Genomic DNA, 27,468 nt, shown 5'->3' with positions numbered 1-27,468 from the left:
GCACTTGACGACTGCGAGTACTTCTCTCCTCTCGTGTCTCATCTCCTGCACTGTGTGGACGTGTTGATAACCTCCATCGTGTCTCATCTCGGCGCGGAGCAGGACGGTCGCCACGCCTTTGGGGAAACACTTTGACACGGCGTCAACTCGCCTCCCGTGGCCCTCCTCTCCACCTGGCAGGATTTTTTTTTTCTCACACCCTACCCCACGCAGGAGGAACATTTTCTCCTCGTACATCAATCACGCACGCTGCGCTGCCTGTTTGGAGTGTGATCGTGCTGCGTGGACGTAAGAATTTGGGAGATATCTGGAGGTCCACTAGTGTTTACATCGGATAACCACTCGTCGGATCAAGAATGGGGCTTGCAGTGTAGTGGTGGTAAGATGACACATTTACATTATCACTATAAACGTAATTAAATTAGTTCACGCCCTCGGCCAGTGCGTTTCCTCTAAAAAATATGATTACTTGCCGTGCCATCTGTGGTATCCAATTTTCAATAATTGCACTTAATTGTGCGTGTGCGCACGTCTTAAGGGGCGTATGAAGGGACCCTGCAACCCGGCTTTGGTGACCGAGTGACCATGTGGCGGTACAGTATTGGACCGTGCAACGATAAAGATGGTGGCCATTGATCGTTCTTGTAACTCTTACACTGCATGAGAGTGGAAACGTTCTTTTTGTAATTAGTGGTGAGTATACGATCCGTGTCAACTCACTTGCACAGTCTCATCAGATCCAATGTAAGGGCTGTCATAATGTAATAATTACTCCAAATTGTATATGTATGTATGTGTATATATATTGTGTATAGTAGAAATGGGAGAAAAAAATCAGAATGTTGCTGTAAAGCAACCTTTTTTTTCTTTCTTTTTTTTTGCCCCAGGCTGACTGATGTAGCAGCTTGGCACAAGCAAGCTGAAAAGGATTTGTTATCTGTCTTTAGCAGCTTACTGCAAGGTGCGCAAGTGCGAGGCGAGCTCGGTCACAAACCAGTTAGGTAGGGCGGAAGACGACTCGGGTTTGCTGATATTACCAGTCAAGCCACTTGTGTGCGTCGTTCCCACACGCTCAAGCTGTTCTCGGTGCTTCTAATCACATTTGTGGACATTTAAAACGTCTTCCAGTTGAGGGTTGCCACCCTGAGAAATGTTTTCTGAGATATGTTGGCAGTGTGTTGTTATTCTCCAGCCACTGTTGAATAACTGAATGGCCACCACAAGTATTGGCCCTTTTCACAACAGTCATGATGACATGGTAACAGTCAACGATAGGGAAGATAATAGCTGGTTCCATTCAATTTAGGTTTTATAGTGGCCGCTTCCTGAAACTTTGCCTTGTTGTGCAATTTGTTGAGAGTAATAGAGTAGTTGTCAAAAACATGTGTAATATTTTAGTGATGAGATAGAGAAGCAACTTGCAGCAAAGTGATTATTTACAACATAAGATGTGAGCAGGGTTGGGAGGGTTACTTTTAAAATGTAATCCATTACAGTTACAAGTTACCTGCTAAAAAATGTAGTTAGTAACGTAATCCAAGTACCATGACATTAAAGTAATGTAACTGGATTACTTTTGGATTACTCCAATACTGAGTATGCTCATGAAGACAAAATAAAAATAAATATCACCACAATATATATTGCAGCCTACAAATAGCAAAAATCCTTGTGTAATTAAAAAGCATGTAGGCTATTGATTGACTAATTGAAGGCCATATGCTGTTTTCGAACTGTCACTAAAAGCAACCACACCTCACAGACAGATAGATAAATAGATAGATAGATAGATAGATAGATAGATAGATAGATAGATAGATAGATAGATAGATAGATAGATACTGTACATGAGGATGACGATGTGTGACATCAACTGCCAAATGAACTTTTATCCCAGTCACAAGTTTATATGCTGTGTATAATGTTTAAGGTGCAACTCACATCATGGTTGGAGGCTAGCGGGCTAGTTAGCAAGAAACTACAGCACGTAGCATGCCGCTTGGACTCTCAGCTCAAACTTTCGCTCCGAGTAAGTTCCAGTGAATACCGGTCGCCATTTCCTCCTCCCGTCCGTGAAGCTTTTTCAAACTGCCCGCGTGTGGAAGACACGACTAGTCAGTTTGTTCGTTCCCACCTCCCCGACATGTAGCGCTCTCTCTCGCCCTCTTTCGCACTCTCTCTGATCGTAGAAATTGTAATCCCTCAAAGTAATCCCCATTTTAAATAAATGTACCTGTAATCTGATTACATGTTTTTTCCTGTAACTGTAATGGGATCCAGTTACATTTTCTTTGCAATCTGATTACGCAACGGCGGTACATGGATTCCGTTACAAAGAGCACACAATGGAGCATCTTGATGTCACACCTGTGAGGTGGATGGATTACCTTGGCAAAGGAGAAGTGCTCACCAACACAGATTTAGACAGTAATTGGCCTCTGATGCATGTAAAAAAAAAAAAAAAAAAAGGACAAAGGACCACCAAATATTTTTTTCGACAAGCATTTTATTTGACTGACGTGAACGACTTCCTCCTTCCTATGAGTGCATGAGTCACAACAAGTGTGCAGGTACAGACAGAGTTAGCAATATGTTGTTCCCCCGCAACTTGACTTTGCTTTGTAGATAAGACCAGGTGTGCTGAGTTAATCAGAGTATGAGACAGGTCTAGCAAGAGGAAAGGCCTCTTAGTGTTTGTGTAAGAAGAGGGCAGGGTCTGTTTTCCTGTCTGGGGTTGGAGACGCAGCCCGTCCGCTTGCAATGACAGCTTTATCGCCGCCACAAGGTTTATGGTGTGTGTCAGTGCAGAAATTCCAATTCACTATTCCACAGACGTGAGATAATTCTATCATGGTCTTGAGGCAAAGCAATCAAAACAGCAATATAGGAAACGGCATATACGGGCGAGTGATACAATCCCAAAGGATCGTGGACATCCTCTTAATCAATTAATTAATCTGTCGTGCTGTGATTGGCTGCAAAGTAGTACAAGGTGTTCCTCGTCGCTCGCTTATAGACAGCTGGGGTAGGCGCAGCATATTTGTAATGAGGACAAGCACGATGAAAAATGGATGAAATGATGCAATTGCATACATCCATCTTCCGAAACCGCTTACCATATTTGCAATTAGTGCTGTGCTAAGATTTTTATCGTAGTGCTATAGAAAAAATATATATTTTAAACTTTACACAGACGATCAGGAATTTGGAGCCGATCAGCGGATCCGATTATAAGTTGGACCAATATATCTATTTAAACAATTTGTAGGGGCTTGGGACCGGCCCAGCCCACATAGAGCCAAAATGTGTCTATAATTGACACCCATTAAAATGCATTAGGGGGGAAAAATACTTAAAATCCTAAAAAAATTATCCAAAACATGTTGAAGTCATAGAAAATTGGTGAAAAAAAAGGCAAAATTATTTAAAAAATATAGTAAAATAATTGGGAAAAGAAGATTGATCAGCAAATTATGACATTACAGCCAATCACCAATTTTGAATAAATGCAAAATATCTTCCGATCCGATCCATCCAATAAGATCCGCATAAATCTAGACAATATAACTATTGTTTATTATTTTTGATGTGAGCTAGCTCTGTTGCTATGCTAATGGAGTATCTGAGACAGTAACACGGCAACAATTAGATCATCTACTTTTTCAGGCCTGATTAACTCTTTGACTGCCAAAAACGTTAAATAACGTTTAGTAAAATCCTATGGAGGAGGGCCAAAGACGTTAAAATACGTTTTTTTCAAAACTGAGGTGAAACTAACCATTTTCTATTGTTGATTACTGAAAAACGGAATAAGGTAGAAACAAACTTTTTTTTCTGATGAAAGATGAGAGTCCAATCTTTCATTTGGTAGTATGTGTGTTTCCATAGTCCAAACACATAATTTTCTGTGGACCTTGAAAGATCAGTCAAAAATGCTTAAATCGGCTGGCACCCACGGCATCCCTTTTCTGAAAACGTCTGGCAGTCAAAGAGTTTAATAAATTTCTATGAATGAAACAGCTGGATTAAGCGTGTGTATATTGGTCACGCCTGGAAATTGGTGCGCAATGATGACCTGTTATTTTAAATATCATCTTTCCATGGTCAAGTGTTGCAATACTTGTAATCCAAATAGTGCCTCTGACAGGAACTGAAATCTTTTCATGAGGTCTCCTGCGGGGAAGTCGCGCAATACAAAAAGGAAGTTGATACTATATATGGTGAAAAAAAAATAAAATGCTGAGTGTGCATTTTCATCTCGTTGTCAAAACATCTTCCAAGTGTTCTTGCCCAATGGGGAAACACCTCAGTTTGACAAATCAGATTATGTAGGGGATCGGCAGGGGCGTTGTCATTTCCCCTCTCAATTCTACTTTTGATTGACAGGTGGCCCCGAAGCCAGCTGGAAGTCACTATCCCACTGTGGCCCTGAACAGGATAAGCAGCCTAGAAAATGGATCGATGGTTTAGAAAAGAGGACAGAAACATTTTGACGGTGCACCTGACAGAGCCTCACGTGATATTTTTAGACTGCTGAACTTGCGGAGCGGAGTCGCTCTGTCAAAAGAGTCATGTGCCTCCATATAGGCTGACAAATCGGGGACAAAAGGAATTTTGACAAAGAGGGAAGTGGGGGAGCCACAGTGGGGAGTTCAACAGGCGTCTAATTACCTCCCAACAGGAGCCTTGACTCCATGGTAACGCTTCACGCACACACACAGTAGGAACGAGCATTGCAACCGCCACATGGCTATTGACACATATGGACTGGCTGGGTCGAAAAAGCAATGGAGCTGATTGCGTCTTAGCGGACTCTTCTATTTTCCCGGCATCTTGCTACATCTCATATATAGATAAGGGTTTATTGCGGTTTTGAAAAAGCAAGGTTTCAACAACTGCTTGCAGATTTGAGTAAACGAGACGCCTCTTTGAAGTTTATTGCCTCCAATGAACTGTCTTCTCGGTGAGCAGGAAGGCGAGGGGTGAGCAGTTATGCACAGAGGAAGAGGAGGGAAGGAGCAAGACGAAAAACACACAGTGCAAACACTGATCCCTTTGTCAAACTCCGGTCCTCGAAGGGTGCAGGTTTCTCTCCTCCAACACACCTGATTGAACAGATCAGTTCATCAGCAAGCTCTGTGGAACCTGATCCTGATCCTGATCATTTGATTCCGGTGTGTTGGCGGATAGAAACATCCAAAATATGCTAGATGAGGATCTGAGTTTGAGGCCTATGATTTAATGTGCATTATCCTAATTAAAATGGTGCCAGCTGGTACTTGTTAGCCTAAGACAACATGAGTAGCACACAGATCTGTGACGACTACCAAGTTACTTAAAACAGAACAAGAATATTAACATTTATTTCGGGCTGCTCGATTATGAAGAAAATATTAATCATGATTATTTTGGTAATAATTGAAATCATGATTAGGATGGTCATTTATTTTTTAGCACAAAACAAGAAAATGTTTAATTGTATTTAACATTTAAACGTAATTATTAAGACAAATGAAATTATTTGGAAAACTATAATTATGCAAGTTCCTTTTGGATGAATACATTTAAAAAAAAAAATTTTTAAAGGAGCAAATATTTTTTTTATTATTAATAATCTATTTTTACGATTATGCTGATTTTGTAATTGTGGAGTATAATAATTGAAATTGTAATTTAATTTTGATTAATTGCAAAGCCCTACATTTATTCATTTAATGAAACTCAACACGTTGCACATTTCCTTGGTTCCAAATATATTGTATTTTGTTTAAAATGAAGGGTAACAATGTATTTTCTACAATTTATCCCCCAATTTTTTTTTTATTTAGAGCTGTAATTTTAATACATGATGCTGCAGTATTTTTGCTCATTATCATACCATCAACAATGACTTTATATTTTTGACTTTTATTCTATGGTAAATTATAACATTCAAAATTCAGTAATGAAATCAGTCTTTTAATAGATTTGTAGACAGTTAAGGTAAAGAATGATTTGTTAGTTTGAGCCGACTAATGATAGTGCTTTCTCTAATCACATTAGTGTATACGAGGCAAGAATTACGATCAGAGCGGATTGTGTATTCCCACAGCACTAATTATGGCGCATGGCCATCATACATCCGTAGTGATACGGTGCACGACATGCTGGTCCTAATGAGCAGATAGATATCTCATCTGCATGAGAGGAGACAGCCGTGATGACTCCAGTAGACGTCTGATGATGAGATTTGCATCTGTTAGCGTGGCCGGCAACACATTGCACACGTTTGCTGTGTTTGTCTGCGTGTACATGAGTAGGCTCTTTAAGACGAGCCCTTAAAAGAATTTGAGGTATTATGCATGCATTTGTTTCAGTGTTTGATGCACTTTTGTTTTCGTTCCCTCGTTCTTTCGTTGACTAGCCCTTAACTCATTCAGTGCCATTGACTGCTATAGACGTCAAAAATTCATTTGAACTATTTTTATTAGTTTAACATTTTTTCCCCACTTTTGTTAACAAGAGTATGAAAACCTAGAAAAAAAATCTTTATTGTACATTTAGAACAGATATAAAATTTGTGATTAATCGTGAGTTAACTTGAGAAGTCATATGATTAATTACGATTAAAAATGTTAATCACCCGACGCCCCTCATTTTTAATAATCTTTTGTTTTTACTTTTAAAAAGAAAAGATTATTAAAAATAACAAAACATAATTAAAATTATTAAAAAAAGAAGAAGAAATAAAAAATAAAAAAAATAAAAATTACCGAATGAACAATACTGAGCTCTCCAGGAAAAATAATAATAAAGTAGATTAAATTTTTTAATCGTAATTAATCGCATGACTTTACTAGTTAACTCACGATTAATCACAAATTCTATCTGTTCTAAATGTACTATATATTTTTTCCTAGGCTTTCATTAAAAAACATTGAACTAATCGAAATAGTTAAAATATATATTTTTTTAACGTTTATAGCCGTCAATGGCAGTGAATGAGTTAAGTGGTGGGAGTAAATGTTGATATTTAGAGAGAAAATTCCCCTCCTGTCCTGTGGAGATTGTAATCTTTGTAAGAATGTTGGTACTTGCCTCATTTTTTTTTTTTAAAGATTTATGTCCATTGTGAATGGCAGATTTGGGACACTCACCGCTAAGCTTCATCGCCGCTGAGAGTATATCTCATCTCAACTGCAATTATGTGTAAATAAGATGCACAGCAAATGTCAGACACTCCCAATTCATTTCAGAGTGTCATTATACAGCCCATCAAAAAGAGAAAAGTGTCATTTCTTACATTTAGAGTGGTTTTCAAGTGGTGTCGGCAGGTTGGATAATGGTAAGCTTTCTGTTAGGTTGATTATTTTGTGTGTGTTTCAGCAAGTCAAATTTGAAACAAACTTCCTCTCCTTGTTGTTTTCCGGCCCATCCTTAGAGACTTGCCAGCTTTGTTTATTTACTTGTTACTATGGTGTGCAGTGTTTTAGTCATTAAATTTTTTTTTTAATCATCTTCAATGACAATTTTTCTTTTTAATTGAATCGTCTTTTATTGTTATTTACACTACTAACATGTCCATTCATATGTATGCAAAATGCAAAACTCACTTTCGAACTAAGCCTAGCGAACTATAGAATCGCAATCCCACTGAACCCAATTAAATTGTTCTACTTTAACTCATTCACTCCCAGCCATTTTCACTGAAGCAATCCCCTTCACTCCCGGCTGTTCTACTGGATTTTGACGGATTTTGTAAGGCCCACAGAACATTGTGTCCTATTGCTATAAAAAACATGGAACTTACCAAAAGAAAGATTAGAGTCTCTTCTTTCATCAGGAAAAAAAGTATATTTCTAGCTGTTTCCGTTTTGCAGCAATTAGTATTAGAATATAGCTAAGTTTCATCATTATTCACAAATCTATTTAGAAATGTGAGTAAAATATATTTTTTTCAACATAGCCCTGGTTGATGTCTTTTGCTCTGCTGGAACCTGCTGGCCGTTTGTGTAATAAGTACAATTTCTTCAATCGTTCTTTGCCGTTGAGAGGCTGTATCAAAGCCTTCTGTATGCTCTAGCGTAAGAAAACATAAAACACGTATAAATACGTCTTTGGGGCACTTAAAACATTTAAAATAGAACATATTTATACATTTTGGGAGAAAATGAGTTAACAAGGGTGTGAAGACTTTTAATATCCATTGTGATCCCATTTTTTTTATGTTTCAAATAATTGGTACAGCACTTTTGTCAAATGTGTAGTTTTTTAAACGTGCTCTAGAAATATTTGTATTAGACTGGATACACAATCCCTACATCATAACATGGCCTCTTGATACGCTTTCCATTCAGTCTTTCTTCGTATCGCCAACTACTGGCACGGCAGTAGTATATATTACAGTGTTTTCATTCATTTTTAATGAATGGGGATCATTTTCACAACATTGTCCTCTATGAGAGAAACTGACACAGAGAATAAAAGCTTTTTTTACAAGGTGGTCGTCTGGTGCCCTCCAATCCTTGCTGCTTGCCTTTGCATGGTGCCTAAAAGATATATCACCCTCCTCCGCTCCAGCTGAATAGTAAGCGCAGATGGTTGCATTTACAGTACAGTGAAGGTGTGACTAAGTTACCTTTTTACAAGCCCATACGCATGACCCACCCGTATGCATGCATACAACTGTGTCCAAACTCGCTCAAGAATGAGGCTGGCTTGGTGGGATGTGGACAAGAATCCCCAGTGGTCTTTTTTTTTTTCTCCGGAGAGCTCAGTATTATTCATTCGGTAATTTTAAAATTAAAAAAAAAATAAATAAAAAAAAATATAAAAAAAAAAAATAAAAATATATATATTTATTTTATTTTATTTTTTATTTTTTTGTAGGTGTATGTGCGTGCGTGTGTGTGAGTGTGTATTCATTAGTTCACCTAAAACCTATTAAAAAAATCCCATACCGTTCACCTAAACCGAACACTTCCAGCCAGAGTCGTGAGGCCGTCAGGAGACCCGAGGAAGGACCAAAGAAAAGAAAGGAAAGTGAAATCCAGCACCGACCAGACACCACCCACCGGGCCAGCGGTCTTGATAGATAGTCGGTGGCCGAGGAACAGGTGCCACGTGTTAACCCGTTTCATGTCAATAAAGTGACTCAGGGTGTCCCTGATAGGTGTGATTCCCCAACATGTGTCATAGCATAGCCTTGGAGGAGAATGGGTGGGGGGCGGGGCTAAAATGCCTCTGCGGTAACTCAACCCTACGTTGGGCTGCAGTGTGGGTGCAAGTGTGCATGCAAGTTTATTTTTTCTCCAAGGCACAATGAACTCATTTGTTTGAGGGTTTCGCTCCTCCTCAGACACACACCACAGACCACAATGGCGAGCTGGCTGAACATATGGTTGCATTATACGTTTAGCGTGTACATCACCATTCGGTCTATATACTTTGGGGTACAAAAGCCTTGCTATAGAGAAGCAGAATGTTGACAGGGGAAGTGAATAAGTGGGGCAAGACCGAAGTTGGAACTTGCAGCTCTCTGGAAGCACAGCTTAGTTTTCCAAAGAAGACTTTTGAAGTTGCAAAAGCAGCAGCAGGGCGCGCAAAACAGTGTCAGGACCGAAATGACACAAGGAAGCACGTTTTTAGAGCGCACTCCCAAAATAGAGGGCATTGCCATGTGTTAAAGGAGCGGTCACGTGGATGCTAAATTCACGTTGACAGACACAATTTTCCGAGTTTCTCTTCCTTCTTGCAGCTAAACGTATGCCATCCAGGAATAAGGAAGTACTAGCGCAAACAAAACATGGGCAAGAACCTTTTAAATCTGGTTTTGTGCCACTCTAGGAAACCTGATTTTTTTTTAGGAGTTCTGTGTTCTATAAGGTCATTTATAAAACAAAACAACCACATAAATTGTATTTTTGGTGCTCATTGATGAGATGGAGCAAATTATTGAGAGCGTATTTCATAGTGGAGCTTTTCAGGAAGTCATTTGCACAGCTGATGAAAAGAAAGCGGAACATGTGTGTGATGTTTGTTGTTTATAATCAAGTATTGTGAAACTGACACCTCAATGCAGCCAGTAAGCATTTACAGTATTTCCTTATTGTTACTCCTCAGCTACACTTTTGAGAATTTAGTCACGTGATGGTATAAGTTGCACTCCATTTTGCCTCAATTGATTCCATACACAGTTAGTCAAGATCCACACCATAATTAGATTTTTTTTTTTTTTACCATCGGTTTATCTATCTTTATATCCATTCGTATTGTAATTTTTTTTGATGACTCTCTGCATCATTTTCAAAACTGTCAATGGTCAGTAATTTGGCTCTAATGGTGCCCCCTTAAAAATGCTGGGTTAAAAATAACCAATTTTGGTTGAAAAAAAAAATGGACCGACCTTCTACTTGACCCAACTTTGGGTTATTTTGTAACAAAACAACTCAATTTTAACTCTGAGGTTCCACTGTACTTGCTTTTGTGTTTTTCCATACTTAGCCAATATAGCTAATTCTGATTCTGAAAATATGAATAATATGAATTGTCTGTTAGAGGAATGTCTGTCATGTGTATGGAACGTGTGTGTGTGTGTTTTTTTCTTTTTAGCTATTACATTTTTTGCGAGACTATCATGGTCACTTTGGGCAAAAAAAAATAAAAAATTGATAGGGTGCGACTACAAGTGTGATGACCTCCAAAAATTTTTTCACAGACTCCCAAAAATTCACAATTGTAGATAAAGCTGATATGTAGCCTTCGGTATTTTCCCCTAGAAAAATACCTCAAAAGTGATAATGGTTGGTAACAAAGCTGCCACTGTACTCCATCTACCCCCATTCGAGCTTCACCTTTGCCCTTCGACTCTGTAATGACAAAGGTCAGATTGCCATTCGATTTGGACTGACTAAGCCTCTTCAGTCTGCTGCTTTTAACCTAGTTACTCCTTTCACAAACACGCACACACACGCAGGTATGTGTGTGTTGTGCTAGTCATATGTAGTGAAACCGGTTTCATAGATGACAATGAAACCAAAGAATAGTAACTATAATCTGTCTGACAGCTTCAGGTTCGAGGCCATTGTTTCATCAACACTACGACGGGTACGACACACCTCCGCTTTGCTCAACTCACCACTAGACAGTCAAGGGTGCTGATAGAAAAATGACTTGTCTCCCGACAGCGCCATTGTGTTAATCACAATCGAACAAAAGCCAGCGGATCCCCCCGATGGCCAAGATAACAGCCCGACTGAAGCTCAGACAACACATGCACGCTCCCATGCGCGCCGTAAAGGGCTTGAACAATGACACTCTCAGTCTAGACAGAGAGCGGGGCTGCTTGCTTGGCCCATGGAGATTTCCAGGGGGGGGGTTAGAGCTCACACCGCCACACTCACCTGTTCTTATTTGTGTTTCTTTGTGTGTTTTCATGCGGTGTTAATACAAAGTGACAGCCACTGAGAAAGAGTAGTGTGTCTGTGGTTGACCGCTTGGTCACATTGGAAGCAAACATTTGTGAAAGCAGCGTAGTGGAAGAATAACAACATTGTCAAAAGTAGAAATAGAGTAAAAACTGTTGATCCTAGGGATATGTTCCAGTCCCAGACGCCCCCGTAGTAGGTGGAAATCAATAAAAAAAAAAATGCTTTAAACACATAACATACTTAACTTATCAAAATACACTTTTGAATGTATTCGTTAGCGCTAGTTTTTACTCTTGCTAGCACCGTTAGTAGAGTGCTGGATTCAAGCTGTATATGTCACTCCCAAACTTATCAAAATACACTTTTGAATGTATTCGTTAGCGCTAGTTTTCACTCTTGCTAGCACCGTTAGTAGAGTGCTTGATTCAAGCTGTATATGTCACTCCCAAACTTATCAAAATACACTTTTGAATGTATTCGCTAGCGCTAGTTTTCACTCTTGCTAGCACCGTTATTAGAGTGCTGGATTCAAGCTGTATATGTCACTCCCAAACTTAACAAAATACACTTTTGAATGTATTCGTTAGCGCTAGTTTTAACTCTTGCTAGCACCGTTAGTAGAGTGCTGGATTCAAGCTGTATATGTCACTCCCAGGCGAACTTTAATTTAAAACTGACAAGTTAAACAAAACAAGATTCAACTTTGTATATTCAAACACTCGAATGTTAAGAAATAAATAAATAAATACATTTCATTGAAGCCCGCTGACTTAATGCTAACATATAAAGTGAAACGCTATGCTTGCTAGTATGCTATGAGTTGACGGGGGCGTTTTTTTTTTTTTTTTTTTAAATGTTTCTCATTACGTCGAAACATTTTCTTTTTAGGATGAGAAAGTATTCCATATGGCAGGTAAAGACGTTTGTCATCCTAACGAGAAGGTTTCTCATTCAAACGAGAAAACGTTCTCCTTAGAACAGGAACGTTTCTCGAAAGGGTGAGAAAGTTTCTCATTAGGACGAAAACGTTTCTCGTTAGGATGAGAAAGTTTCTCATCCTAATGAGAAACATATTCCGCCCCCCATGCCACAATAGGGGCTCTGTACTTACCAGTATTGTGTGTAAAAAAAGAAAAGAAAAAGTAATTCCTTAAAAATCTGGAATATAAGTGTGAGTGATGAACCTCAATATAGCAAGTGAAGACTGGTTCATGTAAAGCAAATCTCTTTGTGTTTTTTTTTTAACATAACCTCCATTTTACTGACGATTTTTGCTTGTTGTGACCCATGTATATCTGACTAAAAAGTTACAATACATACAGAAATTAATTAGGATCAATTTTTTACTTTTTCAACATGGAAGAGTTTGCTGTAGAGAGTTTGTATTCAACCCTTTTTATCTCAATACAGTAGCTGATTTAGTAGTGCTTGTAAATGTACAGCGTGTGACCCGATGTGTCATACACATGCAGACATTGACGACTGCGTCACACGTGTGGCGTGGCTGCCCGACTGAACAGACTTTGAGAAAGTAACTGCAGGATGGCTGTGACGCGGTGGTGAATCACAAGCAGGCAGCTGCTGTTGAGGAGGCAGGCTGGTACGTAGTAAATAGAAGATTAGCTCTAATGATACAGGAAGTCTTTGACAGTGTGTGCACGTAGAATAAATCTCACTCAACAAAAAATGATTTTTGTCTGTGAGGGTTTGCTTGCGTGGAATGATTTATACAGTAGATGTTGGGTATTTAAAAGAAATCACGTTCTGCCCTTTTTGGCTTAACCTATACCACGGACAAATTTGATTTTTTTTCTTCTTCACCGTTTATCAGGCCACGTCTCCGTGGTAATGCAGTCCAGTGGAGGTTACTTCAAGGACACCACCAACTCCTGAAACTAATTTAGATAGTGACACATCATATTTTGAGAGGGAAGCATGACATGGGGACCTACTTTGATTTATTTGAAACTGCAAGTCTAACGTCACAGAAAGAACCAACACATCAGACAGTTTTCGATTTTACCATGCACGTGATTAAAAAAACAAAATTTTTTTTTTTATTAAAAAAAAAATAATAATTTTAGAAGCTATGGGCATAAAGCTAGAGATAAAGTTGCTGGTTTCCGAAAAGCCAGTAAGACCACCCATCCCCCTTAGCCTTTTGTTTGCCTGTCCGTGTGTGTTTGGGTCGAGGTGTGTACACATGCATGAAGAAGTTCAGAAGAAATGGCGGGGGTGCGGAACAAAGAGAAACGGAACCAATCTCACAGGAAACTGGAGACATGTGCGCCAGTGAGCGATTGACCTTTCACCCCAGGCAGCCGGGATGCTGCTCTATTGAGGTGGCTGAAGAGAATTGAAGGGCACCCGTGGATGACAAAATGCCATTCTCGGGTTTCTTCTAGGAACAGAGGGTGTGCTTAATTGATCAGTATCTTCATTTTCTCGAGTTTATTTGCGTGTAACTGATTTTTGTACTTTGGAATTTCCGTGATGAGAAATGGGCTTAATCTGTATGGCACTTTTCTACTTTTCTTCTCTTTTCAGTAATTGGTAATCATCTCCAAAATCCAATTGTTTAAAATCTACTTTTAAGTAATTTTTCACCCAAAAATATTTTTGTTATTTCAGTGCTTCCACATTATTATAAAAGCAAATATAAAGATGAAAACTCAGTGCCTTATTTTTAAGTAATACAATGGAAATAAACATTTTTTATTTATTTTAAATTTTTTATATTTGGAACAAAGTGTCATTTGTATGCCCCGCCCCCTGGCTGACAGACAAGCGAAAGAATAGCCATGTCATCATCTTAATAACATCTGACATGTTGTTCAAGATCTTTCTGTCAGCTTTTTTTTTTTTTTTTTTTTTCAATTGCACCTTGAGGAACATGACACCATCTGTTTGTATAGTATTTGTGCGGAGCTCTCAGCTTACACAACAGTTCACTGAGTGCTCCGTTGTGGTGTCAGCCCAGCGACATGTTGAATTTTTAACGCGCGTAACCCCAATGCTTTCGTACAGCAAAAGACATACAGGGCGGAAATGGAGGCCACACACTCATTTTACAGCCGGTTTCCTTAGCGACTGAGTGACCCATATTTTCATTGGGTGTTCTGTCTTGTGGGAGACGGCACAGCTGTTGTGGCGGGGGGGGGGGGGGGGTTACCCGCTGTCCCCCTATGACGACAAAAGTGAAAAGTGGATGATGCGCTGAGAGGATAAATAGAGGACCAAACACAGAGCATCATACAGTACACAGTACTTCTTCTCCTACTCGTCTGTTCATCATTCTGCCTTTTTTATTATTATTATTTTTTGCTGCCAATCTATTTTTATGTGCATTTGCTTCTATTCCAGCTAGGAATGCCCCAGACTGTGTGCTCAGGCACCATGTTCACCACTCCTAGTGGCTTCAGCCCCCATCTGGCCTGCGCTGAGCCTGAGGAGGAGGAGGAGGCCGCACAGGAGGGCCAGGGGCCTGCGGCTTGCCTGGCTGATGGGCCCCCCATCAGCTCCGCCTCACTGGAAACCCTCATCCAGAATCTCGTGCCTACTGCTGACTACTACCCCGAGGTAAAGGGCTCTTTGTAGAGCGCTGACCTCCAGGAATAATCGTAACCGGGATCAACACCAAATATTGCACCTCCTGTTTTTGCATTCATTCATGAGGATTTGTGCGTTGCTTACAAAGAACCTGAGCAAAAAGGAGGAAAAAAATGATGCCTTATTTCACGAATGGAACAAAAAAAAATTATTTCCATCAGTGTGTCGATTAGCTTATGCTGTCATTGCCATTGTTATTGTTTAAATATTAATGTTGTGAAAATACAGTTAAACTAACTAAAATACACACTTTTAAAGTATTATTGAGCACATGTTTTCACTGCCACTGTCAAGAAATTAGAGAATATCAAATCACAGGAAACTAAAAGAGGACCCACAAATCAGAAGCAAAACCTGCTCGATTCAGGCTGTTTGTTTGTCACTCCCAGATGGAGTTTATTGTAAAAATGACACACAGCAAAAGAGAATTAAACATTGTGTACAGTATTGGACACCAAAATGTTGCAGCTATTGAATATTTTGGTATTCGGATATCTTGCTGAAAATTCTATTGAATAATCAAGTATTCAGACGATTGAACATATAGAACAATTATGAATACACAAACTAACACATTCCACTTAATAATGACTAGACTAGCCTTTGGTTTGATTTTTTAGAAAATGTTTTTCTCCTAAATGTTAACTGTACATAGCAGCAAACAATTTTCTTCTCAAGAAACGTCATTAAGATTTTGAACTATGAGATGAAGTGGCGTTAGAACCTCAGCAGCTATTTAATCAGCTAAAACAGCACTTTTGAGTAAACCTGGTTTGGTGTGTCAAGGCTGTCAACGTTGAAGTTTTTAAGAGTAATTTTAATCTTTTTAAACTGGCTTTGAAAAGAAGTTTGACGGGCCTGCCAGACACTCTGGGACACTCGCTTAGGAGTGGCTAGCACCTAGCGGCTAGTGGCTAGCACCTAGCCGCTAACACTTGGAACAGGTGCCACATTTTATAATGTCACCGTATTTATTTTGGTATTATTTTTTTTTAAAGTTTCCTTAATTAACAATTAAACATGATGTGTTGGCACCAACAGTTTGTGATGGCAAATTTAAACTTAAACTGGGCTCCAACTGTCCTTCAGTCAGGAAGACAAGTCAACTCAGCCACCACAGACCGCCACAAACAACTCCAAAATAAAAGCATTGATGTCCTGTATCCACGTATGACTGTATTTGGTGGCGTGTTTGTTACCGTCATGCATAGCATTGCTACGGTTAGCTTGACTGTCTTCCTGACAATGCGATCGCTTCAAGTTCTGAGATGTTTGCCACACAACAGTCACATCCTCAGCGCAGGACTTGTTGACGCGACGGCAAATAATGTCTCCTTCTGTCCTTTGACAGAAAGCCTATGTGTTTACGTTCCTGCTGAGCGCCCGTCTGTTCATCCCTCCTCCGGAGCTCCTGGCCCGCGTGTGCGAGCTGTGCATCAAGCAGCAGCAGCTGGACCAGAGCCCACTTGATACGGTGAGCACTGCACCACATTTGAAACCACGCAGCACTTCTTCATGCGCACAGCTGAGAGCGCATCCTCGCCGCGTGTGTAACTAAATGACTTCTTTATGATTGTTGTCATCCAAACAACAGGCAAAAGTGCGCAAGTTTGGTCCCAAGATCCTGCAGCTGCTCACCGAGTGGACAGAGACGTTCCCTTCTGACTTTAAGGAGGAGAAAATGGTTGGACTCCTTAAAGACATCGTCCACAGGATAGCTCCCTGCGATGAGGTCATTACATATTTTTTCAATATCTGATAAGCGGTTCAGAACGGATGGATGTTTGGGAATGGTTCTTGGATGCTACACTCGAAGCAAGCTACATCATTACGTAACGCGTACGTTCTATATAGCTCGAGTAAGGAATGCAGTGATGGGGAAATGAATTCTGCTAAATCACTACCACTGTGTCAGTGTGAGGTTGAGTAGCCACAGCACAGTGTTACACAATGCTTGCACGGCAGGGCTGAGAGGAAAGAAGGACGTTAAGAGGAGTGGTTGTATGTGCAGCCTCAAGGGAGGACGGACAGACGGATGGATGGATGGATGGATGGAGGATTCTGAGCTAAAGAGCAGCGAAGATGGAGGAAGTAGATTTGAGGGCAGAAAGAAGGGAAGGCAGGCTGCTATTTACGGCCACGTATTTGTGTGTGTGTGTGTGGGGGGGGGGGGGGGGTTGTTCATTTGTACGGCACACTGACCTCACGGCCTTTGTGACCAGAATTTGGGGGGAGGGAGGAGCAAAGCGAAACACTTACTCACCGCATCGCTGCAAATGCCTGTGCAGGAAAAAGAACGGATGAATCATATTTGCACAAAATATGAGTTACATCATTGAAAATATTTTGTGTTGCAAATGACGAGACTTGTTAGTGAGATGTGTCAATTTTATTTTGTCTTTTACTATTCATAAACCCCAAAATTTTCTCAACAGTAATATGTTCGATGCAGCCACACTAGTCTAAAGACAGTATTCTGGTATTATGAGTTAAGCAGCAAAATCAGTTTTTATCCATCGCAGAGGGCGGCCATTTTGCCACGTGCTGCTCAAGGCTCGGGTTTGACCAATCACAGCTCACCTGTTTTCTGAAGCTGAGCTGTGATTGGTTGTTACTTGAGCCCTGAACAACTATGATGTCATTTTAAGTCAACAGCAAGTGACAAAATGGCCGCCACCTGAGATGGATAAAAACGGTTGGAATTTAGTGCTTTTTTCATATTCCATGAACACAATATTAATCAGAATGAAAAATGTTTTCGTTTCTAATATTTTAAAATCACACTTTCACTAGTGTGAATTTGAAAACGACAATATTGTGTGTGTGCCTGGCCTTTAGTTTGAGATGAAAATCGGTGAATGAGCATGTAGAATGTAGCTGACTGTAAACTAGCTAAACATTAGCCACTCTGGTATCGAGTGACAACTTCAGTTGAGGCCATTGGTAGGTCGAAGAATGTGCTTGCGTTTGCTGTATTTTGTTATCATTTGTTCAATACAGCCATTGAACGTGCACCGGCGGCTGTATCTATCCTATGGGGGGGATTACATTTCTTTCTAACTGCTGCTGTGGCAAATGAGCTAACGTCATTGCATTTTATCGTCATTTTTTTTATCTTCATTTTTGGTTTGGGGTTATAAGTGTGATAAAAAAAAAACATCTGTTATTCAGTGAAGACACAAAAACTGAACCACAATATAGTGAGGGATGAATGTATTATAGTTCAAAGGTCAGTATTGTAGCACATGACCAAACCATAGCGTACAGTATATCAAACCGTTAGCCCTTCCTTTTAATCCTTTTTTAACCCCTTTACTCCAAAAGGAGTACTGCCAGAATATCACGCAAATGACCAGGGATCTCAGTATCTGCTAAACGTAGCTGATTACTGATTAAAGTAATTTGTAATCTAACTTTACTGATTACTTGCTTAAGAAAGTAACTAAGTTTAATTACAGAATATCAATTGATTGTATCATATCACCACAAATGACCATCGTTGTCGGTGTCTGCTGAATGTAACTGATTACTAAAGTAACTTGTAATTAAACTTAGTTACTTTCTAAATCAAGTAATCAGTCAAATTAGATTGCAAATTACTTTAGTAATCAGTTTTCATTACCGACAACCCTGGTCATTTGTGTGATACAATCAATTGATATTCTGGCAGTACTCCTTTAGGACAAAAGACGTTAACTTCTAAGAAACTTGGGACACTAATTAGTGAACCGCCAGGCTTTCTGTTCTATCTCCCTCTTGACAGGTTGTGACTGTGACGACAAATTCCTTTTGCGTCTTTTACATATTTGGCCAATAAATCTGATTCTGATCATCGCTCCTCTCATTTTTCGTCTGCTCAGGCCTACTGGAAAACCTTAAACCAGGTTCTGCAGAAGCTGAGCCAAAGGCTGGCCTTGATGAGTCAGGGGGAGGAGAGCATCATCAAGGTCTCCCTCAATGCCTCCTACATCTCCGACAAGCTCGTGGCCTTCAAGACCAAGCCCCCGCCCATCCAGAAGGACATGCTCTCCATCTGCAATGACCCTTACACACTGGCACAGCAGCTCACCCACGTGGAACTGGTGAGGGAAGGGAGGGATGGAGGGAGGGGGGGAGGCCGGGGGTCGGACAGAGGTCAGGAAATGAGACGATAACGAGGATGGGTGAGGAGAAACGGCTGGTGAGGGATCGGAGACGGGGGGCCAAGGTTGGTCAAGCCTTGAGATAGCGTCGTGTAGCGTAGGTGGGGAAACGTGAAAGTGAAAATAGTTGGTCTCCATTTTGGAAGTCATTTAACAGCAGGCGAGACAAACTACACGGCAAAAGAACACCAATGGTTGCTTAGGCAGTCCCGTCGATCCGTGCACGTGCGTGTGGGCGCGTTTATGTGAAGTGGGCGGTTGCATAGACCCGTGTCTGAGCGCTGACATCACCCCAACCAAGTCAGTCATGCGCCCCGGGGCAGCAAACTACGTGGATAAACTGCAGTGAGTGTATTAGATGTGACAGCTTCACACTCTCCCACACACACTCACACTTGACATTACAATGATTTGCATTTATTTCCTTGAGACATAACAACGACAAGCCTAACAAATTTCATGTAGGCGACATTTTATTTTGAAGGCTGCTCAAGCTGACAAAAGGTCAAATTATGATTCTGACAATATTATCTTAATAGACGATAATATCGTGCGACCCATTTGAGGAAACATAATTCCAGTGAGTCTCGTCAATGCGTCGTTACTTCCTTTTATTGATTGACTTCCATTACTGAAATGAAAGAGTTATTAATGTGTTTCTGTGTGTCTGTGTGTGTTTTCCAGGAACATTTGAGTCATATTGGACCAGAGGAGTTTGTTCAAGCTTTTGTTCAAAAAGACCCGCTTGATGGAACCCGGGTAGGTTGTCAAGTTTTAATTGTATAATTATATAGTTTTAGTTTTGCTAGTTCTGCATCCATATACAGTATCGGACAACACTCTAGGCTGCAATATCGGTATCATATCGGAAGTGAAAAGTTCTATCGGGACACCCGTAAAAATAAAGTCATCCATATTTATAGTTTATTAATATGTTTATGTTGTGCTGTGTGGTATGGAGGACCAAAAATGTCCCAAAAAATAAATAAATAAATAAAAGTGAAAATAAAAACAGATATAAAAAATATACTGTAATTAAAAAATTAAATTTAAAAAAATTAATATAAATGTAAATTAAAATAACAACCCAACCCAAGACACACTTAGGACCGCCCCCTCATTTGAATAACATTTCATGATGCATTTCATGCTGACGGGCAGCACGGTGGCTGACTGGTTAGCACGTCCGCCTCCCAGTGCAGAGGACGTGAGATCGAGTCCGGGCTTCGGCCTTCCTGGGTGGAGTTTGCATGTTCTCCCCGTGCTTGCGTGGGTTTTCACCGGGTACTCCGGTTTCCTCCCACATTCCAAAAAAAAAAAACATGCATGGCAGGTTAATTGAACTCTCCAAATTGTCCCTAGGTGTGAATGTGAGTGTGGTTGTTCGTCTCTGTGTGCCCTGCGATTGGCTGGCAACCAGTTCAGGGTGTACCCCGCCTACTGCCCGAAGCCAGCTGGGATAGGCTCCAGCACCCCCGCGACCCTAGTGAGGAAAAGCGGTCAAGAAAATGGATGGATGGATGGATTTCATGCTGACCGCGTCTGCAGCATAAAATAAATACATATGAGAGCAGAGTTTTTATTGATTGATTGGGATTTAATTCTATTTATATATTTCTTTTTGTATTTATTTCAACATTTATTCTTATATTATAAGATTTATAAATTTTTATTTTTTCGTTTTGTATTTATGTTTACTTTATATTATATATATATATATATATATATATATATATATATATATATATATATTTTTTTTTTTTTGAATTACAAAAATATTTTTTTTGAATTACAATTTTTTTTATCCGTTTTTATTTTCACTTTTATTTTTTATTTTGGCATTTTTGGTCCTCTATAGTGTGGCTATTTAGATTCACGCACAAACGCATTGAGGGTCACAACAAGCACAGTGTCATTTGCAATGTTGTGTTGAACAATGCTGGGCTTTTCTTTTGTTTTTGCTTAGCGTCTCTGAAGTGCCGTACGGTCTTGCTCGCGCCATCGATCGTGTTACCGATGCTCTCAGCCTGCTGCTGCCTTTGTCATTTACGCTCGCGCAGGGGGTCATCTTGTAGACAGGAAGCTAATTACCATTAGAGCAATTCCCGATAGAAGCATTTCCGTTATTCACTTGTATTTGCTTGTTTGTGTGTGTGCGTGTGTGCGCATCAGCAACAGTCGTGCTTCAGTGACCAGAAGAAAACCTCCAACCTGGAGGCGTATGTCAGGTGGTTCAACCGGCTGTGCTATCTGGTAGCGACTGAGATCTGCATGGTGAGTCGTGGATATGGGTGCACTTATACGGAACAAAAATGTAAATATGTGCACATTTTAGAGTGGCCTTTCATTGCGGGTGGCTAAAGACACAGGTGCAATAATCATGCAGTCTAATCAGTATTTTGCTATGCCGCACCTGTGAGATGATCTCGGCAAAAGAGAAGTGCGCACTAACAGATTTATTTGTGACAGAAAAAGTCTTTGTTCTTAAGTTCAAGGTGTAAAATTATGTTTTTGTTTAATATGTTATATGACGCAATTCAAAGCAATTTAATTTTGTAAAATAAAAGCCCTGTATTACAAATTTTATATATTATATGTTTGATCAGTTTAAATTTGAAAGACGGCTTCTTTCCTGCAATGACTAGCAATAAAAAGTTTATGAATCGTGAGTGCCCTCTAGTGGTTACTCTGTGTATGCATATATTTTCCTAATGCAATTTTCTTTCATTTTTCTTAACAGATCTGAATGTCCTTTTTTTCTTTTCTTCTTAAGACCAAATCACTTTACTCTGATTTGAGCATTTACTGTTTGGTTCCTTAGTGAACTTCCACTCATTTCAAGCAAGGCGTTTGACCTTTAGTAAAAGGAACACCTCATTAGAGGTTCCACAAAATAATGAACAGGCTGATCGATTTCTCTCTGTCCTTATTCTGGTTATTTGTTGTCGATTACAGCCTGCAAAAAAGAAGCAAAGGGCCCTGGTGATCGAGTTTTTTATCGACGTGGCCAGAGAGTGTTTCAACATCGGAAACTTCAACTCACTCATGGCCATCATATGTGAGTCCATTAACTTTATGCTTGATTGAATGTCAAGGCATCGCATGATATTAATAATTCAAATATGTCCGCCAACCCCCCCAGCTGGTATGAATATGAGTCCTGTGTCGAGACTGAAGAAGACCTGGGGCAAGGCCAAGACTGCTAAGTTCTTTATTTTGGAGGTAAGAAAATACTGTTCACTAAGCGACAAATACAAAGTAGTAGCCAAAAGTAGAATGTACAAATAAAATACGAGCCACGTTTATTGCCAAAAATGGACGACTCCAAAGTGTTTGGTTACTTTGATCTATTATTATAAACCACACAGGACCAAAATATAACATTACTTTTTTTTTCTTCCATTTTTGAGAGAGCTCAGTATTGTTCATTCGGTAATTTTAATTTTTAATTTTTGTCATCATCATTGCTCTCTCTCTTTTTATTTTATTTTTATTTATTATTTTTTTTACTTTTTATTTTGCATGTGCGTGAGTATGTGCGTGTGTGCGTGCGTGTGAGTGTGTACTCATTAATTCACCTAAAACATATTCAAAATGCCAAACCGTTCACCTAAACCGAATACTTCAGAATCCAGCTAGAGTCGTGAGGTTGTCAGGAGACCCGAGGAAGGATCAAAGAAAAGAAAGGAAAGGGAAAGAATATAACATTAGTATGGATTTAGCTTTAGAACTGAAAAAATATTACGATTCTCACCCATCTGTGTATTTGTTTATATCTCGCGCTTTCCCTTGACAGCATCAAATGGATCCTACAGGGAACTTTTACAACTACAGGACCGCCCTGAGGGGCGCCGCCCATCGCTCTCGGACGGCCAATAGCAACAGAGAAAAGGTGGGCCTTCTCGTTGTCCCGCCGCCTCTCTGGCTCTTCGTCTTGCTTTTCCCTCACTTTCGTTTCCCCCCTCAGATTGTGATCCCCTTCTTCAGCCTTCTCATTAAAGATATTTACTTCCTGAATGAAGGATGCGCCAATCGACTTCCCAACGGCCACGTTAACTTTGAGGTGGGCGAGATACTGTTTTATTGTGACCACCGTAGGGGAAAACATTCTCTTTTTGTTTCTGAAAATAAGTTGAACTTGTTTTAGAAATTTGTGGAGCTGGGCAGGCAAGTTGGGGAATTCATGATCTGGAAGCAGGTGGAGTGTCCGTTTGAGGAGGATCAGGCCATTCTACATTACCTCCACACCGCTCCCATCTTCAGTGAGGATGGTTAGTTTTTTTCTTTTTTTCTTTAAATCATTTACTGCCATTGACGGCTATAGACGTCAAAAGTTCATTTAAACTATTTCTATTAGTTTAACATTTTTTCCCACTAGATTTTTTTATTGTACATTTAGAACAGATATAAAATTTGTGATTAATCGTGAGTTAACTAGTGAAGTCATGCGATTAATTACGATTAAGAAAATAATAATCGCCTGACGCCCTAGATTTTTTTATAATGTTTTCTTCTTCTTTTTTTTTCATTCATTGCCATTGATGGCTATAAACGTCAAAAATTAATTTAAACTATTTCTATTAGTTTAACATTTTTTCACACTTTTGTTAACAAGACTATGAAAACCTAGATTTTTTTATTGTACATTTAGAACAGATATAAAATTTGTGATTAATCGTGAGTTAACTAGTGAAGTCATGCGCTTAATTACAATTAAAAATTGTAATCACCTGTCGCCCCTAATTTTTTATATATGTATATGTGTATATATATATATATATATATATATATATATATATATATATATATATATATATATATATATTTTTTTTTTTATGAATTCATGGCAGTGAATGAGTTAATAATGTTGATTATTGTGGTGGCACTTTGCAAATGGTGTTAGCCTGCAACCATCAAATAAGAAGGTGCTTCCAAAATATTAGAAACACTTGCCAGCATTACAATGTCAATTAAATCTGAGCATTATTATATTTCAAGCTCAAATTTGGACATAACTCTTTTATTGGAGCTCATTGGATGAAAAATTCTAATGTCAAATAAAAATGCTTCTTGGCAGGACTCTACCTTGCATCCTATGAGAGTGAGAGTCCAGAGAACCAGGTTGAAAAGGACAGGTGGAAAGCTCTCAGGTAAGTGTCAGTCAAATCAAATAATGTATTGTCATTCACCTTAAAATTTGATGACCGGGATTTACTAGTGTGTTAAATCAAGGAACATTGTTGTCATCTTGGAACTATACATGCCACAAATGTGTGTATTCTGCACAGGTGGGCGTGTCAATTCATTTTGACATTACATCATTCGTCAACGACCGGGACAGCCATCTGTCATAGTCAATCCGTCACTATTTTAAGACCGTCAATAAATTGTATTGGCTCGTCAGTCTGTCATCATCATTATCATGAGGACTGTTGAGTGGTGAAATATATATTTTTTTCTAAATAAAAAAAACTTTATTAAGTGACTCAAATTAAGTATTAAAAATGTGATGTACTCACGTGTCGCAGTTCTGGAGGAGTTCTTCTTTGTCACCTTCTTCTAGTTCATTTTCAGATTGCATCTTTTCATACTCTTTTTCCCAGACTATAGGAGGCAGTGAAGAGGGCCTCTGGCATATTATTTATGAGCAACATTCACCGCAATAGAAGTAGAAATAATTATTTTTATTATTTATTTATTTTTCCACTAAAACAGTTTGAGGTAAGTCTTCCCTGGCTCAAAATCAGGCAGAGGTGGTATCATCCTGACTATGATGGGCGACTACCAGTACAAAGTATTATTTTAAGGTATCGGTATTCGCGGCGGCCATTATCGGCAATTTTACGATCAGGGACTAGAAATTATATGAATACAAAGTTGCCATTAATTTTTGCCTTTTTTTTTCTACAATCATTAAAAATTCATCCACTATTGCATATTAAATTGTAAATATAGTTCAGCGTTGTTGTAAAACACTTTTATGTTTATATATTGCGTTTGATGGCTGGAGCACGCCACCTCTGCCTCACAACCAGGAAATGGGCGTGTGCAACGGTTGCTCCATGATCTGTTTCTTCTTCGGTACATTAAAGTTAAAAAAAAAAAGAAAAAAAAAAAGAACGCTGTTTCTTCTTCGGTTGTTGCTTCAGGTCTTTCCGGTGCACTGCTGTTGATATAGCGCCTCCCTAATGGCGCCACACTGCAACTGCAGTTAAAATGCGTTACTGCCGAGCTCTTATGAGCGATGTCAGTGGCTCAGGCTGGAGGTGGCGAGCAAATTATTTACACGGGAAAACCCAAATGAAAATAACGAGTCAGTACGTCCACGCGGAAAAACATGGCGGATCGTCCGAATAAATATAATAACCTGGACTGCTAATGCCGCTGTAGCGAGAAGTGAGGCCAACGGCGGCCATTTTCACGTTTTTTTCTTTCTGTAGTGTACGTTTGTACCAATAAATACGAAACAGACAGACGAAAATCCCCTTCCGTCCAAACGTTGCCTTCTCTCTGAAAAACGATTTAAGGATAATTGACTACTATGAGCATGTTAAATAAACGTAATTCTGCGAGAATCTCTCATTCAGCATCTTTATTCTCCCTCCCAGGTCAAACGTTCTGGGAAAGACATGAGGCGCTGATGGCAGTTTTTCCTCTCGCCAGCAGGGGGAGCGCAAGTTCTCATTGCACTATAACGAACTGTGAAGGAACCAAGCTGGTACTTAGGTGTTTTCTATGAAGAAAAGATGAATAAAAAAAAAGGATGATGAACGGGATTCATCAAGATGAAGGAAAAAAAAAAAGGGTGTGATGAAGAAAAAAAAGATGTGAAAATAATGAAGCTACTGAACACATTTTGACATAGTATCATGATGAACGTTCATTTACTCTGTGAAGACGTGTTTACAACCACGGAGAGTACCGTTACAGGGAAAACCACTTTATAACATCAAATTCCTACTGATGCTGTTGTTGTTTTGGTGATTGCTTCTCCCAATTTTTCGCTTTTAGGTCCAAAGCCGCCTCGATAGCTCTTTTATTTGACAATTTCCTTACATTGTAACGTACTGTAATGAAACTTTCCATGATGTGAAGGGCGCTGGCTTGCCCATATCAGCTGTTGAGTTTTATACTGTTGGTCTCCTGTAGTGAAGGAATTCATGTGTGTGTGTGTGACTGGGAGGATTGGGAAGTATTTTAAGTGAGTGTGTGCAAGTGTGTCCTCCATGTGTTCCAACTGAGATTGTCTACTACATGAATGACTGGAAGTTATTATTTAATTTTTTTTTTTAATTATTATTTATTGTATTTTATTTTTGCAGTCTGGGGTGCTGTTGGAAAAGTGTTTACTCGTTTCACATGTATTGTGCCATGAATGCGGGGAAACTTCAGTTAGCTTAGCCAAGTGTGTACATGCAGCCCTCATCTTTCTGCTCCTCAGGAAGTCTTTCCTCTTGACTGATGTTCAGTTGTCTTATTATATTTATGGAGATTTCTGTGCTGACAGATGTATTGTTTATTGTACTTTTACTTTCAAATGAAGTGATATGGCATGTTACAGTGGGTTCTTTCTTAAAGGGGCATTCGGCGAGTTCACCTTGTGACTATACCACAAGCTGTAGTGATGATGCGTTGGTATATGCTAATGAAGGACAGTGTTAATAATGAAGGGAAATTGTGCCATATGAATTTACCGGTTCAGGTCCATCTTATGTGAGGTGTGATTGTTTTGTGGGTTTGATTTTTAGCCTTTTTCTCGTGCTTTTTGGAGCTCTTTATAAGGATGTCCTAATAGGGAAGTGTAATTACAAGCATTTCAAAACCACCCTCTTCATTATAATAGCTTGATGTCAATATTTTCTCCTAAGATGCACATTTTCCTCTCTGTAAGACTAATAACGCTGCTCCTCAACCATAAACTTTCCCTGTAACCTTAAAGATCAGTTATGGCAACCATGGATCGGTTTTGATTACATTTATCCTGTGATTTTGATGACAATCGCCTGCACAACATCCATCGTATTCATTTTTACAGCAAGTGTGTTTTAAGGGTGGGATGCACCACTGTTTTCTTTTGTTATCTAGGTCAAACTGAAACCTTTGATTCCAGCATCACTGCAAAATGTGTGTTACTTAAAACCTTTAATAAAGTAAGCCATGCTCAGGTGTTTATCTTTATTTATACCACACCGTTTCAACTGTGTACTGTGACATAACTGGTTGGTAAGTTTTGTTGATGCACTTCAGTACAAATAAAGATATTAGAAGGGGGCTGGTAAAATTAGAAGTATGCTATTGATTCTTAAAAG

At 39.4% G+C, this 27,468-nt stretch overlaps 1 protein-coding gene across 1 annotated transcript; it reads left to right on the top strand.

The window, feature by feature from the left end:
* The first annotated feature begins 16 nt into the window (after positions 1-16).
* On the top strand, positions 17-27,323 carry LOC144058790 (ras-GEF domain-containing family member 1C-like). The gene is made up of 14 exons (XM_077577316.1): positions 17-379; positions 14,772-14,987; positions 16,369-16,491; positions 16,612-16,749; positions 18,878-19,099; positions 19,844-19,918; positions 21,332-21,433; positions 22,115-22,217; positions 22,302-22,381; positions 22,956-23,051; positions 23,127-23,222; positions 23,307-23,430; positions 24,237-24,309; positions 25,768-27,323. Exons 2-14 carry the CDS (start codon positions 14,778-14,780, stop codon positions 25,790-25,792), a joined length of 1,467 nt encoding a protein of 488 aa, XP_077433442.1. The 5' UTR covers positions 17-379; positions 14,772-14,777; the 3' UTR covers positions 25,793-27,323.
* The last annotated feature ends 145 nt before the right edge of the window (positions 27,324-27,468 follow it).

The sequence above is a fragment of the Vanacampus margaritifer genome, chromosome 10, assembly GCF_051991255.1.
Source record: "Vanacampus margaritifer isolate UIUO_Vmar chromosome 10, RoL_Vmar_1.0, whole genome shotgun sequence".
Classification (NCBI taxonomy): domain Eukaryota; kingdom Metazoa; phylum Chordata; class Actinopteri; order Syngnathiformes; family Syngnathidae; genus Vanacampus; species Vanacampus margaritifer.
Note: the sequence above shows the minus strand (reverse complement) of the source record. Positions and strands in the feature narration are given on the sequence as shown.